This window comes from Ranitomeya variabilis, chromosome 3 (genome assembly GCF_051348905.1).
Source record: "Ranitomeya variabilis isolate aRanVar5 chromosome 3, aRanVar5.hap1, whole genome shotgun sequence".
NCBI classification, from domain to species: Eukaryota; Metazoa; Chordata; class Amphibia; order Anura; family Dendrobatidae; genus Ranitomeya; species Ranitomeya variabilis.
The window spans coordinates 322,266,982-322,284,345 of record NC_135234.1 but is presented as its reverse complement, the minus strand read 5'-3'; the positions used below and the strand labels follow the sequence as shown (position 1 = coordinate 322,284,345).

The following is a 17,364-nucleotide window of genomic DNA, read 5'->3' as shown; positions in this document are numbered from 1 at the left end:
ACAGCACACACAGTATATAACACAGCCCACGCAGTATATAACACAGCCCATGCAGTATATAACACAGCCCACGCAGTATATAACACAGGCCACGCAGTATATAACACATGCCACGCAGTATATAACACAGCCCATGCAGTATATAACAGCCCACGCAGTATATAACACAGCCCATGCAGTATATAACACAGCCCATGCAGTATATAACACAGCCCATGCAGTATATAACACAGCCCACACAGTATATTACACAGGCCACGCAGTATATAACACAGCCCATGCAGCATATAACAGCCCACGCAGTATATAACACAGCCCACGCAGTATATAACACAGCCCATGTAGTATATAACACAGCCCACGCAGTATATAACACAGCACACACAGTATATAACACAGCCCATGCAGTATATAACAGCCCACGCAGTATATAACACAGCCCATGCAGTATATAACACAGCCCATGTAGTATATAACACAGCCCACGTAGTATATAACATAGCCCATGTAGTATATAGCACAGGCCACATAGTATATAGCACCGCCCATGTAGTATATAGCACAGGCCACATAGTATATAGCCCCGCCCATGTAGTATATAGCACAGCCATGTAGTATATTGCACAGCCACGTAGTATATTGCACAGCCACGTAGTATATAGCAATGTGGGCACCATATGCCTAATTAATTAAAATAAAAAATAGTTATATACTCACCTTCCGGCGGCCCTCGGATCCAGCCCAGGCCTTTAGCGATGCTCGTCGCAACGCTCCATTCCCAGTAATGCATTGCGGCAATAACACGTGATGATGTAGTGGTCTCGTGAGACCGCTATGTCATCTCCGGTCATTGCCGCAATGAATTCTTGGGACCGGAGCGTCGCAAGGAGCGGGAAAGGTGCCAGAAGGTGAGAATATAATGATTTTTTATTTTTTTATTATTTTTAACATTAGATCTTTTTACTATTGATGCTGCATAGGCAGCATCAATAGTAAAAAATTGGTCACACAGGGCTAATAGCAGCGTTAACGGACTGCATTACACCGCGTTATGCCGCGGTGTAACTCAGTCCGTGTAACGGACTGCTAAACTGCTATGGGGGCACTGACTGGAGGGCAGTAGGGAGGGGGCATTGACTGGAGGGGAGTAGGGAAGGGGAATTTGCGGCCGGTCTGTGCCCATCGCTGATTGGGACAGACAAATAGACGGAAGTACCCCTTAGACGAAAAAAAAATATATATATATATATATATATATATACATACATACATATACATACATACATACACACGTACGCACTGTGGAAGAAAGGGCCAAAGTCACACCTGAGCAATGCATGCGACTAGTTTCTCCATACTGGAAGCGTCTTGCAACGGTCACCCCCAACAAAGGTTTTTGTATGAAGTAGTAAATACATTTCAGTAAGCGTGTTCAATACTTTTTCCCTTTCATTTCTCATTATTACACATAAGTTATTGACATCTATGGTTTGACTTACTTGAATATATTTACATAGAAAATTAGTGATGTGTTCAATACTTCTTGAACACACTGTACATTAGAAACACAAAAATCTACAAATACTAGTGAAGTTAGTAAAAAATTATATCACTAGCATCTTTTGCTGTATTTGTCCCTAACATTTAAAACAGCACAAGAAAAACCTTACTTTTTAATTGGTGGCTTTGTGTTCGTTTCATCTTCTAGCCATTCTGCCATATCCCACATGTTGCCTTGCCCCCACTGCTCATCTATAGGAGTTGGACACTTTCTGAAGTAGAAAGAAGAACCGAAAATTATAGTATCAAAAGATTATAGAGACTCCACCCTGGTCACTACAACAGTCGCAATAGGCTGTTCTTCCTATTTCTGTAGATTGCTTGGCAGTTTTGCTGTGTAAATTAGAACAAGTTTCAGGTTATCTTTAGTAAGTGGGCTGGCTATGTCTAGATAAGGCAGAAACATTATACATAATGCACATAGGTAACGATGGGGTATGCATCTTCTGTTACTACCATGTCTCGTGGGCACGGGGTGTAAAATTCCCATTTCTCTATGAATTTCCAATCATTCATATCAAGCGCATAGGATACAGTGTTGCCCCTACGTTTGAGAAAAATGCAGAAAGAAAATTCTGCAGAACAACAGAAAGTCTTCAGAACTTCTTCAGAAAGAGCAGAGGGGGGAGGCTCCTGCTGCAGCCTCAATGTCAGGCACAGAATAGTGAGGAGGAAGAAAGACCAGGCTTATTTACATAAACAGATGCAGAAGATTTCTTTCTATATTTCTCTGTTGTCATTCTAATATTAAACAAACACAAGAAAAGGATGAGATTGTAAGAAGTAGTGCTGGAATAGTTTCGCCCATGTTTTTAGAAGCTGTATAAATCTAATTCATGAAAACTTAAATACATGAGATATTCCCTTTTAAAATTACCTGGACTGAGGAGAATCTGGTGGGGGATCAGAAACAAGGTTGGGGGTCCCTGGTCTTCGGGCCTTTAACGTGCTCTGGTATGGCAGTGGTCGCTCTCCACTAAGACGATCTTGCAACAATCCCTCTCTATTAAGGTTTACTTCTGAATAGGGACAGCCAACAGCACTGAGACATAACACAGTACGAAGCAATATTAAAATATGGAAATGTATCCAGTACATTACGCTCAACCAATGCAAATGTGTACGTACGTGTAATGGGTGCCATATTTTGGTCCTCGTACATGTCCAATTCCTTTGCATCCAGCAATGGGACAACCTTGTCCAGGAACTGGGGATGTATCTGCAACTCCTGGAAGAAAGCGGCTCCCTTAGAATATACATAAAATACATTTATATTAAACTTCTAGAGAGATTTACACATTAGACTAAAATTGTTCGAACCCGCCATTGTTGGTGGGAATAGCTGGTAGACTAATGTGAATGGGGGTCTCCTGGCGCTTTCCTGAAATTATATAAAGAAAGAGATGGGCATAAACACCTTCCTAACACTGGATGTACCAGGATTTACTCACCGAGACGTTCCTTCAAATGGACATACCAAGTGATTGAGCAGACATAGAAGCTGTGCCTGGTATGATCATAGCAGAAGCTCAGCTTATCTGACAGGTGGGCTCCTGCAGCAACAGTCAGGGTCGCTGCCAGTACGGTCCCTGGCTGATTAGCCCTCTAAGTTCCACAGTCAATAGTGAATGCCACGCTTAGAAGGCTGTGAAAGTGAAGGAGCACCCCTTTCACCCTGACCGCCCCCCAATACGCAATAGCGCAGTGTTAATGGTTGTCATGGCAACCCGGGAACAAAGACTGACCTCAGGGTCTGCTAGGTCTGGTATAGCCTGTTAGGTCTGGTTATAATTAGGGTCTAATATGCCTCCTGAATCCATGGTCTGGAAACTCTGCACAACTCACTCTCATTTAGAACCTGTGATCAATATTCAAAAGTGGGTGCACTAAGTCACAAAAATTGTCATAAACTCCAAGCTCTGATTAGACAGAAATGGGTTGTTAGTCAGGATTTGGCCCAGAAACTGATATATGCCAGGGCGAAATGCAAGAGTCTTGACAAATAAGGGACAACACTGAGTCTTTACATAAACTTGTTGTATTTGTCAATAAAAGTTTAACAACTTATGAAATGCTGCGGCGAGAGCTGAAATCCTTTTCCCAGCTACAATCGGAGTTTGGTTCTGGGGGATATCAATATGCACAGGTGAGACGTGCGTTTAATGCCCAGAACAGGGGAGACTGTTTTAAAATTCAAGGCGATTTAGTGTTGGGAGTATGTGTGTGGAGAGGGGGCAACGAGAGGGGTTATTTCCACTGTGTACAGAGACCTACTACATACTCATTTACTGGGTTTCCCGATTGGCGCTAGAACTAAATGGGAAAGAGAATTGGGCCATTTAGAGGATGAAACATGGATGTCTGTGTTAGAATGGATACCAAAACTGTCACTGAATGAACCGTACAGACTGTCTCCGCTTTATATCCTTCACAGTGTATAGATCTCCAGATGTCTTGTATAAGGCCGGATTGCGGTCTGACTCGGAGTGCCCTAGGTGTAGGAATGACAATGCTGGACTGCTTCACATGCTCTGGACGTGTCTGAGGTTGGCTGCTTTCTGGTTGGTGATTATCAGTGGAATTGAGAGGGACTGTAGGAGTCATCACATAATACTAAAGTATATGCCGGTATAAGATATGCTAAGGCTTCTTTCACACTTGCGTCGGTACGGGTCCGTCGCTAAGCGCCGGCGCGACGCACGTTGTGAAAATTTGGCACAACGTGGGCAGCGGATGCAGTTTTTTTAACACATCCGCTGCCCATTCTAAAGTCCGGGGAGGAGGGAGCGGAGTTCCGGCCGTGCATGCGCGGTAGGAAATGGCGGACGCGACATATGAAAAAACGTTCCCTTGAACGTTTTTTCGTGATGACGGTCCGCCAAAACACGACGCATCCAGTGCACAACGGACGCGACGTATGGCCATACGTCGCGATCCGTCAGCAATACAAGTCTATGGGCAAAAAAACACATCCTGCGGGCACATTTGCAGGATCCGTTTTTTTCCCCAAAACGACACATTGCGACAGATTCCAAACGACGCAAGTGTGAAAGAAGCCTAAGGGAAGAGTGTGAGCTGTCTAAATGGGGAGAAAGGGGGGGGGGGGTGATAATGTTGGTCTATATTTTGAGGGGGGGAAATCTTTTCAAAATCCCTGTATTATTGTAAAATGTTTATTGTGATTTTATACTTAATAAAAATCTATTTGAGTTGAAAAAAAACTTATTAAATGCTGATAATTGTACTTCGGTAACCATAGACACATCTATCTAAAAGATCTAAAAAACTGAAGAGGCAACCTATGTGAAAAATATGATTTTTGGTTGCTTACCATAATATCTGTTTCTTGTAGCCTTCATTGGAGGACACAGGAAACCATGGGTGTATGCTGCTGCTACTAGGAGGCTCACACTATGCACAAAAAAAGTTAGCTCCTCATCCACAGTGTACACCCCACCGACAGGCACTAGGGCAATCAGTGAAAAAGCAGTAGGAGAAGTAACATGTAAAAGAGAAAGAAAAACAGACAAACTCAAACTAACAATATAACACAGAAAACACAGCTGTTAAAATTGGGAGGGTGCTGTGTCCCCCAATGAAGGCAGCGAGAAACAGATTTTATGGTAAGCAACCAAAAATCCTGTTTTCTCTATCGCTTCATTGGGGGACACAGGAAACCATGGGACGTCCCAAAGCAGTACCCAAGGGGAGTAAACAGCAGAAACTCTATACAGGTCGGAGAACCCACGACTGCTGCCTAGAAGATCCTTTTACCTAAGCTGGCAATCGCCAACGCGTAGGTATGGACCCTATAAAATTTGTTGAACATGTGGATGGAGGACCAGGTTGCCACACTGCAGAGAAGCCGGGCGGAGGTCCTATGGCGTATCGCTAGGATGCCCCACTGCCCGGTTAGAGTGCCTTAAACCCAGGAAAAGGCGCTCTGCTCTATCCTGGTATGCCTCCAAATTGCCAACTGGAACCAGTGAGCAATCGTTGCCCTGAAGACCTCAGTGCGCCCCCTTAAGAAAAAATAAAGAAAGAGTCCTTCAGATAAACGCACATCGCCCTGACCAGGACCAACCTAATGAGAGAACGCTATGGATGATGAGTCAGAAGCAGACGAAAGGGCCTCATTTAGGTGAAAGTGGAACACCAAGCTGGTGAGGAAAGAAGGTAATAGACTGCAGAGCCACCCTACCCTGGCAAAAATGGCTAGAATAAAAGGGAGGCAACAGGAAAGAGCAACCAACTGTGAGACGTGCCCAGTGGAAGTGATAGCCACCAGAAAACCACCATCCAGGACAGAGAGCCTTCTTGAAGTGGTTCAAAGTGCGAACTCCTAAGGGCCTCCATAACTAGTTGAGTCCACAGGAGTCCAATACAGGGGCGAGGCATGCGCCACCGAGAATTCTGGTGATAGATGGCCCTTAGGGCAAAAGATCCGGTCTGACTGGGAGCCTACATGGGGCGTCCACGAGAAGACTGACGACTTCTGTGAAACAAAACCCTTTGGTGCAATCTGGTGCTCAAAGAGAAACAGACACACCCTGAAAAAGTTAATCTGGTACGATGGATGAAAACGTGGTCATAGAAAGGAAAGGAACCATGATGAGAATGTCAGAGAGGTACGTGAAGAAAACTGGACCTCTGATCCGCAGAATGGGCAGGACTCTGCCTTGATCTCTGTGAAGATCCCGGGAGCAGTCATGAGCTCGGAGGGGAAGGCGACAAACTAAAAAAGGCCCTGCCCACCGCAAAACGAAGGAATCTCTTGAAGAAAAAAAGAACATGGATAAAGGTTTCAATGGAGAACAATAATTCCTGTGGTTCCCAGGAAGCAATTGCTGAATGAAGACACTCCATCCTTATATGACAAGAACGGACTCCTTTGTTCAATAATCTTAGAACCAGGAAGGGTCATGCAGAAGAAAATCTACCAGGACTGGTTCTGGGGGATCTTCCCTGCACATTACGAGAACACCCGGGGGAGGAGAAACGCCTGGAGGAGGAATTAAAGGAAACCTGTTTTTTAACTCGGCGAGCCCGTGGCTTCTCTTGGTGGGAGCACTCCTCCGTCGAAGGAAAACGGTAAAGGTGATGGAGGTACCGCAACTCACGTATCAAAGGAGAGCGGCGAGGTTTGTCCTGAGGAAGGAGTGAGCTCGTCCCTTCAGTAGCCTCATTAATAATTCGGTCCAGCTCGGGTCCAAACAGACGGGAAGCCTGGAAAGGCAGGTTTACAATCGACTTCTTCGAGGATAAGTCTGCCTGCCACATCTAAAGCCAAGTGGTCCTTCGGATGGCCACTATATTGCTGGACGCCCGAGCAGCACATGCAGCGGCGTCCAGGGAGGCGGACATGTACTTTCCTGCAAGAGTAATTTGGTCCGTGAGGTTGGCTAATTCCTCCGGTCGGGCTCCAGAAAGAATACCCTAACGGAGCAGCTTAGTCCATGCGGCTATAGACTTTGCCACCCAGGTGGAGGCAAAGGTAGGGCACAATGTAGCGGCGGCTGCTTCAAAGGCTGACCTTGCAAAGGACTCTATGAGTCTGTCATTGGTATCCTTGAGGATTGCTCCATCTGGGAAAGGAAGGACTATATTGGTAGAACGTCTGGAAACCGGAGGTTCCACAGTCGGAGAAGTGGTTCAGTTCTCAGTGAGCTCATGGGAGAAGGATGTAGCATACCGAGGTTCTTCCCTCTTTGGAAGCGGCTGGTTGGGTTGTTCCGTTCCTTGGAAAGTAGCTCCTCAAATTCTCTATGAGAGGCAAAGACCTTAGGAGCTGATCTCGACCATCTAAACGAAACTGCCTGTTGTGCGGGTTCCATAGTGGTATCCTTTATGTTAAATGTGTGGTTGACAGCCACAATGAGGCTCTGGACCATGTCTCTCCTGTTAGAGGCCTGGTGAGAGTCTGGGTCTGAGTAATCCTCAGACAGTACATTCGAAACCACCACTGCTGACTCTGGCAAAGAGGACCGGGAAAAAGATGTCTGCCGGCGGAGGCCAGGGGGAGAAATGGAGTGGGAGAAAGAAGAAGAATGACGCTCCTGCCTAGATTTATTATGGCCCTTGCTGGTAGGCACAGCCGGAGAGTCCTGCGATATGCTAGTAACGGCAGAGGTAGGAACAATCTGTTAATAACGGACACCAGGGTCTGGGACACCCTGGTGAGGTCTGTAACAGATTACGACATAGGTAGTCCACACTGTGAAATAGGCACCACTCTCTCCTGGGGCAGTAGGGGACTCCTGGGTAGCACGCACGGGGGGCTGTTGTAGTCCTGACAGAAGGGAGAGGACTGACCTGAAGGGAGTTTACATTTACATGAATAGCAGAAAAAATGCCTGACAAGAGCAGAAGAGAAAGAAGAGGAAGAAGAGGAAACAGGAGGGCGAGAGTGCTCTCCTTTAGAGTTAGGCGTGATAAGAAGCAGACACACTAACTGATAGTGCCAGAAGGTTAGGGGACAGAGAGCTGGGGAGAGTGTCAGAGATACTCACAGGAAAAGGCAGATCCTGAAGAACTGCTCCCCAGGCTGCAAGTGAGGCTGGAGGGCAATTGCAGGAGGAGGGATGCAGGTCCTACAGAGATGAGCCACCTTCTGGGTTCCAGCTGCCGGAAAATGGCGGCCGTAGAAAGGGGGAGGAGGACTGGCAGTGCCAGGAAAGGGGGTGCAAAGATGTTGACAGGTAACCCTGTGCCACCAATAGCCAGAATAAAGGTGGAAAAAAGACCCTATAGACTAAAAACCCAATCTAACTACGAGGCCTGAATAAAAAAATAGGGACAGTGTCACAATAATGTAAAAAATGCCATGTTCTGAGTAATTTTTTAGAAGGTGCCATGGTTCCAGACACACGCTGCAGATTCGACCCCTCTCTTTTTCCCCCAAAGCATGTCAGCACAGTGAAATTATAAGACACTCTTTCCCCCCCCCTCAGGAATGTTTTTGTTTGCAGCTGTGAAACCAAAATTAAGAGTAGCAGCGCATGGCAATCCCTTTGTGTAGCTACAGTGGTCCTTTATTACCAAATATATCAAAACAGGATATTCACAGAAATAGGCAGTGCATATTTCTGGAAACCGCAGGGACAGGGCTCCCAACTGGTGGGTTTTGGGGGCTCAGCGCTTAGCAGAAATTGAGAAACGCATTACTGCTTAATCAGGGCTCCTAGCCAAGACGAGTTTACACTTAAATGAACCCCCAGGACTTGCTGAGCATAGTGATAACTTTGTCTTTCTTCTACAAGGTTCATACGCCAAGATGTGTGTAAAAATGGCTTTTCATAATTTTAAGAAAGGGGAGCATTCAGCCTCTGAGTGAGGTCACCACAGGGGGAGTGCCTTGGTTTTGGGCAAAGGGATAAGTGAGTGAGACCTCCATCTTCACCAGTCTTTGTCCAGGGTCTAGCTGCGAGACACATCTGTAATGCATCTTGATGTATCGCCCCTCCCCCGAACCACATGGTCAGCCATAATATGAAAGAACCACAAGTCTATATTCTTCCATTAATCCCCTTTTCATTTGTAATTGTTCTGTACATACAATACTTGTCTTCCTTTATAATATCTTTTTACCCTTTTGTAAACACTGCCTACCTTTTGGAGTAAAATATATAAAATTACTAGCTTCGTTTCTCCTTGCTCTATAATGTACCATCATGTCCTCTGAAGTGAATTACGCTATTAATTGGGTTGGTTCCTGACCCCTTAATTCAGAGATAGGAGCTGATGGCAGCGGAAATTGTCCTGCACTTTTGTGGAAACTGACAGACGGACTGACTACACTGCAGCGTAGTTATATTGCCCTCGCTGCAGTGTCCCCATTAGCCAGCACATAGTAAGGCAGCCTTTCTGGTGACTAATTATCCTAGGTGCAGCACCCTGACTGACCTGAGGGTAAGGGGGGTGCCAGAGAGCTGCAAGTTCCAAACCGGAACTGAGAAGTAGGATATAGATAAATCCCCTTAAAAAAAGAATCGGGGCAACCAAACAATCCCGGCTCAGGACATATTGGTGTGAGTGGGGATGATAAAAATATCCCCACTGCGATTCGTGAAAGGCAGAAAGACTCATCCATCCTCTTCTGTCCTCTTCCTCTATATCTTCTTATCTTAGTCTTTCTTTATCCTCTTCTTTCTTCATTACTCGAATCTTCTCCTCTAACACCTTTGGACCGGAACCTGATGGAGAGAGAGGAAGAGAGATGTACCTCTCCATCCTGAAGACGTCCAAGAATCTGAGTATGAGGGACATCCATGCCTCCTTAAACCAACAGGCTCTGGTGGGCTAGTGGGTAGGAGACAGGGGCCAGGACCAAATACGGATCACCTAAACACTCTTCTGTGTTAGGGGGATGGGATCCTGCTGACTAGACATACGAGGATATGGGGTAGCAGTACACACCGTACTCAGTCTCTTCGTGGGAGTACAGTTGTGCTGTTCACACTGTATCCCTCCAGAGGTAGGGGAGAAGATCCATCTGAAAAAGAAGAGACGTTACTGGAAAACGCCAAAAACTGAGGTAGATATGGGTCTAATGAAAGACCCATGTCCACCTCCTAATAACACTAAGCTAAACCTGATTGTCCTAGTGCTGGTTGGTGGGGTGTACACTGCGGAGGAGAAGCTAACTTTTTTGTGCATAGTGGCAGCCTCCTAGTGGCAGCAGCATACACCCATGGTTTCCTGTGTCCCCCCAGAAAGCAACATTTCTGTCAGTCTCAAAACTTGTGATCACGACTATAGATGTATTCCAGAGCCATGTCAAATTTGAAAAAATTTGGCCTGGTCAGGAACATGAAACTGGATTCGGCATTAAGGGGTTGTGAGGGACAAAGTAAATGTCTCTCCACTCATGAAATGTGCCCCCTCCCTTGGCATCCCCCAAGGCCATAAAATGCCATGCAGTGTTTACCTTTAATTAATTCAAGCTTTTTGAAGCTCTTAACACAATTCTGCAAACTCTTCTGCAGCTATAGCAACCTGAACCTCTTTGTGTGACTAAGCACATGGTACAAGTCACAGCAGACTGAGGTATGGAATCTGGAAATGAACTATAATAACAGAATGCAATATCTCTAAGATAAGCAGAGCACATATTCTGAATCGGCGTTCCTTTCCCCACGCGCCCATATTATTTAGCCACCTGTAGCACTCTGGATTATGGAGTTAAAAAGCATAGCTAACAGGAATTTCATACGGTAGTCATATTTAGTCTCTATGCTCAGATAAAATCCAGCAGAATCCAGTGGCGGTACAACCAACCCATTCATAGCTTTGGGCGCAAAGTTATGGGCCAGCCACAGTTCTAGGCAGAAAATCATTCTCAGACATGGGAGGGGAGAGGCTGCACCACCAAGGGTGGGAGCACATGTGTGATGTAGCAGCCTAGGAGACATAAGGCAGCCCCTCATTTTGGACTGGGGTTTTCTGATACCTTTGCTGACACGGCCCAGAAAGTCTGTAACTAACATTTGGACCTGTGATCCATCAGCGCCTCCCTGTGGTCACATGCTACATAACACGGTAATTGCACCCTATCTATACCCTATCCATGTACTACACTCCTGACTGTAAATATTTGCTCTTGTATGTATAGCTGTATTTTCTAGTGCGCCTCTTCGGTGATTAAATATAAAATTAATCTTGGGCTCCTCTTTTATCTCGATCCACGAATCCCCACGTCCGCACTCTCCGTTGGTTATTATACACTACCCCAGAGTTGGTTCCTAACCTGATATAAGCCCGTTATCAGACGAGGCTTTTTCAAATGAGGAACTGGTGGCAGAATACCGTACTGTTTTAGTGAGCAACTCTGGCAGTGACTGCCAGGAGGTTTACATATATATCCCAAGCCTGGCTTGGCTGGACTGGTGATATATATTCCCCCTCACTGAGAGTGCCTCACTAACTTGTACCTATAAGGGAAGCCTTTCCAGCGACTATTTGCCCTCGGTGCAGTTCCCTGACTGACCTGAGGCAAGTGGTGGCGCCAGAGAGCAGACCCCTGCTAGGTCTTTCTCTCCCCTCCCCCGAGGTGAGCGAAGTCGACGCTCCCCTTCCCCCCGTGAGATCAGTCACAGGGGTTAAAAAAAAAATTGTACATTAGAACAACTTTTTATTTAATAGATAATTTTCTAAAAAGTATTTCTTCAAATCACTTTAACCCCTTATCGTTATATGCAAATTCAGGATGAGCAGGTGTCACTTTGTCCATGACTGATGTGTACGCCATTCCAGTATCATGGCATAAGTTCTATAACAGTGCAATCAGCTGCAGGAGCCAGTCTGATGTAACTGCTAAAATAAGTCCATCACAGCAGATTAACGCCTCAAATGACACTTTCAATGACAGCATACATGAGGAGTATTACAGAGGGAGAATGCTTGATGTTGCCTTGAGGGAATAAAGTAAAAAAAATTCTATAAAATTTAAAAAAAAAAAGGAAAATCACACTCCCCAAATTCCCAATTGTTCTAGTAAAAAAAAAAGCTTTATGTAGAAATAAAACAAATGTACCTTAAACACCATCATTATTTATTCCACATTTTAAATGCCGCAAAAATACAAAAAGTGCCAGATTGATGGTTTTTGTTCATCTCTTCTCATAAAAAATAAAATAAAAAAAGTGAAAAAAAAAGTAAAGATAAATATTACAGCTAAGGAACAACACAACTTCTTATAGAGCTATGTAAATGAAAGTTACGACTCAGCAAAAAAATGATTTTCTTCTGCAAAAATAGTAAAACATAAAAAAAAATAATTATATAACGTGGATATTACTATAATAGTAGCGACACTAACGGTAAAACTATATCAGTATTTTTCTCATACAATGAGCGACACAAAAAAAAAAAATTCAAAACGAAAAATACCAGAATTTCTAGCCTCACAAACAAAATTAAACAAAACATGATTAAAAAGTTGTACAGTATTGTGGAGACACAGGGTTAATGGGTGCTCTCATGCGCTGGCCTGGTTGTCTTCAGAAAGACCGAATGGACCAGGGCTCATCCCATTGAACGCTTGTACTCCTTTTCCATGGGCAAAGCACTACTCAGCCAATCAAGTGTGAGGGTAACATAATGGGGTGATATTTTATTGCAGTGTTTCTCAACTCCAGTCCTCTAGACCCTACAACAGGTCATGTTTTCAGGATTTCCTTAGTATTGTATAGGCGATGGAATTAATGCTTGAGTAGGTGATGAAATTATCACCTGTGCAATACTAAGGAAATCCTGAAAACATGACCTGTTGTGGGGTCTTGAGGATTGAAGTTGAGAAACACTGCTTTATTGGATCACCGACAGTCAAAAACATATAGTACATAAGTAAGTACATAAGATGGTGCAAATGGAGCTGATAGAGTACATTGAGGTATGCGACCAGACTGTCCCAACCTACAGTTAAGTCCATATATATTTGGACAGAGACAACATTTTTCTAGTTTTGGTTAGAGACAATAACACAATGAATTTTAAACAAAACAATTCAGATGCAGTTGAAGTTCAGACTTTCAGCTTTCATTTGAGGGTATCCACATTAAAATCGGATGAAGGGTTTAAGAGTTTCAGCTCCTTAACATGTGCCACCCTGTTTTTAAAAGGACTAAAAGTAATTGGACAGATTCAATAATTTTAAATAAAATGTTCATTTTTAGTACTTGGTTGAAAACCCTTGGCTGGCAATGACTGCCTGAAGTCTTGAACTCATGGACATCACCAGACGCTGTGTTTCCTCCTTTTTGATGCTCTGCCAGGCCTTCACTGCGGTGGTCTTCAGTTGCTGTTTGTTTGTGGGCCTTTCTGTCTGAAGTTTAGTCTATAACAAGTGAAATGCTGCTCAATTGGGTTGAGATCAGGTGACTGACTTGGCCATTCAAGAATATTCCACTTCTTTGATTTAATTAACTCCTGGGTTGCTTTGGCTTTATGTTTTGGGTCATTGTCTATCTGTAGGATGAAACGACGACCAATCAGTTTGGCTGCATTTGGCTGGATCTGAGCACACAGTGTGGCTCTGAATACCTCAGAATTCATTTGGCTGCTTCTGTCCTGTGTCACATCATCAATAAACACTAGTGACCCAGTGCCACTGGCAGCCATGCATGCCCAAGCCATCACACTGCCTCCGCCGTGTTTTACAGATGATGTGGAATGCTTTGGATCATGAGCTGTACCACGCCTTCGCCATACATTTCTCTTTCCATCATTCTGGTAGAGGTTGATCATGGTTTCATCTGTCCAAAGAATGTTCTTCCAGAACTGTGCTGGCTTTTTTAGATGTTTTATAGCAAAGTCCAGTCTAGCCTTTTTATTCTTGATTCTTATGAGTGGCTTGCACCGTGCAGTGAACCCTCTGTATTTACTTTCATGCAGTCTTCTCTTTATGGTAGATTTGGATATTGATACGCCGACCTCCTGGAGAGTGTTGTTCACTTGGTTGGCTGTTGTGAAGGGGTTTCTCTTCACCATGGAGATTATTCTTCTATCCTCCACCACTGTTGTCTTCCGTGGACGCCCAGGTCTTTTTGCATTGATGAGTTCACCAGTGCTTTCTTTCTTTCTCAGGATGTACCAAACTGTAGATTTTGCCACTCCTAATATTGTAGCAATTTCTCGGCTTGTTTTTTTCTGTTTTCGCAGCTTAAGGATGGCTTGTTTCACTTGCATGGAGAGCTCCTTTGACCGCATGTTTACTTCACAGCAAAACCTTCCAAATGCAAGCACCACATCTCAAATCAACTCCAGGCCTTTTATCTGCTTAATTGAGAATGACATAACGAAGGGATTGCCCACACCTGTTCATGAAATAGCCTTGGAGTCAATTGTCCAATTACTTTTGGTCCCTTTAAAAACAGGGTCGCACATGTTAAGGAGCTAAAACTCCTAAACCCTTCATCCAATTTTATTGTGGATACCCTCAAATGAAAGCTGAAAGTCTGAACTTCAACTGCATCTGAATTGTTTTGTTTAAAATTCATTGTGGTAATGTCTATAACCAAAATTAGAAAAATGTTGTCTCTGTCCAAATATATATGGACCTAACTGTATGTTCTTCAAATGTCTTTCAGGTTTTAGTGATGGTCAATGGGGTAGATCTATATTCTTCCAGTTGGTACCATGGTTCCTTGGTTGCTGTCCTGTAGAGTCTGTCTGTAGAAGGATAGAGGTCCCTTTTGATGGCCAAAGCTGTCCTTCAGGACCTTATTCACAGGTTTGTAATAATACGCCGATGTCGGACTCCCTCCCAAACTCTGACAGCGGCATTTAACATGCGCTTAGGGCAAGCACGAAGGAAATCCCATGCATGGGCACCCATGTCACATGACTGTGGGTCGCCGATGAGTTGGCTTAACAACCAGAGGTCTCCAGCAGACCTTTAAGGTTGTCACTCCAGGTTGCTATGAGCGCCGCCTGCTACATACAGGCGATCTAATTATCGCCTGTACATAGCAGAAGAGATCGGGTTATGGCAGCTTCTATAAGCATGCAAAAAAAAAAGTATATTTTAAAAAAAATTCAAATCACCCCTCCTTTTGCCCCATTCAAAATAAAACGATAAAAAAATAAAATATACACATATTTGGTATCGCCACATTCAGAATTGCCTGATCAATATTAACCCCTTTCTGCCAGCTGACGTCAGCTGGCAGACTCCCCCGCTTTGAAGTGGGCTCCGGCACTGAGCCCACCTCAAAGCATCAACATTTCAGCTGTTATCAACAGCTGACATGTGGCCACAATGGGCGCGAGGGGAATCGTGATCCGCCCGCGCCCATAAACTAGTTAAATCCCGCTGTCAAACTCATTTAACAAGCGTCGCCGGCCGCACTGCTGACCTCCGTCACATGATCGGGGGTCAGCGGTGCATTGCCATAACAACCTGAGGTTTCCTTGAGACCTCTATGGTTGTTGATGGCAGATTGCTGTGAGCGCCACCCTGTGGTCGGCGCTCAAAGCAATGCTGCATTTCTGCTACATAGAGGCGATCTGTGCTTCAACTCTATGGAGCAGAGGCGATCGGGTAGTGCATGCTTCTAGCCTCCTATGGAGGCTACTGAAGCATGCCAAAAAAAAAGTATTTAAAAATACAAAAAAATATAAAAGTTCCCTTTCGCCCCATTCAAAATAAAACAAAAAATAAAAAATAAAACCTACACATATTTGGTATCGTCGTGTTTAGAATCGCCCGATCTACTAACCTGATCGCTAGATGGCGTAGTGAGAAAAAAAATCAAACCACCAAAATTACATTTTTTTGGTCGCGGCGACATTGCATTAAAATGCAATAGCGGGAGATCAAAAAAATGTTTCTTCACAAAAGTTGTAAAATTAAAAATGTCAGCTCGGCATGCAAAAAATAAGCCCTCAGCCAACCCCAGACCACGGAAAATGGAGACGCTACGGATATCGGAAAATGGCACAATTTTTTTTTTAAAGCAAAATTTGGAATTTTTTTCACCACTTAGATAAAAAAGAACCTAGACATGTTTGGTGTCTATGAACTCGTAATCACCTGGAGAATCATAATGGCAGGTCAGTTTTAGCATTTACTGAACCTAGCAAAAAAGCCAAACAAAAAACAAGTGTGGTATTGCACTTTCTTTGCAATTTCATCGCACTTGGAATTTTTTTTCCCATTTTCTGTTACACGACATGGTAAAACCAATGGTATCGTTCAAAAGTACAACTTGTCCCGCAAAAAATAAGCCCTCCCATGGCCATATTGATGGAAAAATAAAAAAGTTATGGCTCTGGAAAGAAGGGGAGCGAAAAACGAAAACGAAAAAAGCTCCGGGGGTTAAGGGTTAAAAAAGAATTAACCAGATCGCTAAACAGCATAACGAGAAATAAAGTAAAAGCGCCAGAATTATGATTTTTTTGGTCGCCGCAACATTGCAATAAAATGCAATAACGGGCGATCAAAAGATCATATCTGCACCAAAATGGTACCTCCGCTATGCGTGCAAAAAATAAGCCCTCACCCAACCCCAGATCACAAAAAATGAAAACACTACAGGTATCGGAAAATGGCGCAATTTTTTTTCTTTTTTAAATAAACTTTGAATTTTTTTTTCACCATTTAGATAAAAACTTAAGAACTTAGACATGTTTGGTGTCTGTGAGCTCGTAATGACCTGGAGAATCATAATGGCAGGTCAGTTTTAGCATTTAGTGAACATAGTAAAAAAGCAAAACAAAAAACAATTGTGGAATTGCACTTTTTTTGGAATTTCACCACACTTGGAATTTTTTCCCGTTTTAAAGTACATGATATTTTAAAATCAATGGTGTCTTTCAAAAGTACAATTCATCCCGCAAAAAAAAGGCCTCAGATGGCCATATTGACTGAAAAATAAAAATGTTATGGCTCTGGGGAAAAGGGAAGCAAAAAACGAAACCGCAAAAAAAAAAAATACCTCTGGACATGAAGGGGTTAAAGAAGTAAGTTTTTTTTCCCGGGCATGCGCAGTTGCGCTGCCCTTCAAACTTACAGCGCAGGCGCCGGGGACGCTAATGAAGAAAGAGGAGGCAGGGGCCCTGAGTGACGGCTGGGAGGTGTTTGTGTCCGGGGGAAAAGACATACCCCATGTCTATTTCAAGGTATCAGGGACAAATTCTAAAAGTGATTATTGCAGTGTTTGCAGGGACCCGAACTAAAAGAGCCACCTTGACAGAATGCAGCATTAGTGCTGCACAAGTGGCTCTTTTAGTTAAAACCGCCTGGGGAGGGTGACAGGTTCCCTTTAAACTTTAGGTTAGACTTGTACTGTATATTACCAATAGTCA

General features: G+C 43.9%; 1 protein-coding gene across 7 annotated transcripts in view; it reads right to left on the bottom strand.

The window, feature by feature from the left end:
- The window catches only part of LOC143815936 (lethal(3)malignant brain tumor-like protein 4), a 190,489-nt gene that overhangs the window by 85,131 nt on the left and 87,994 nt on the right, over positions 1 to 17,364 (bottom strand). For all 7 annotated transcript variants that reach the window (XM_077295732.1, XM_077295738.1, XM_077295734.1 and 4 more), the window contains exons 16-18: positions 2,689 to 2,788; positions 2,438 to 2,602; positions 1,671 to 1,772 (exon numbers count right to left, since the gene is read on the bottom strand). In XM_077295732.1, coding sequence (XP_077151847.1) covers positions 1,671 to 1,772; positions 2,438 to 2,602; positions 2,689 to 2,788 — 367 coding nt within the window. The remainder of the gene's footprint in view (positions 1 to 1,670; positions 1,773 to 2,437; positions 2,603 to 2,688; positions 2,789 to 17,364) is intronic.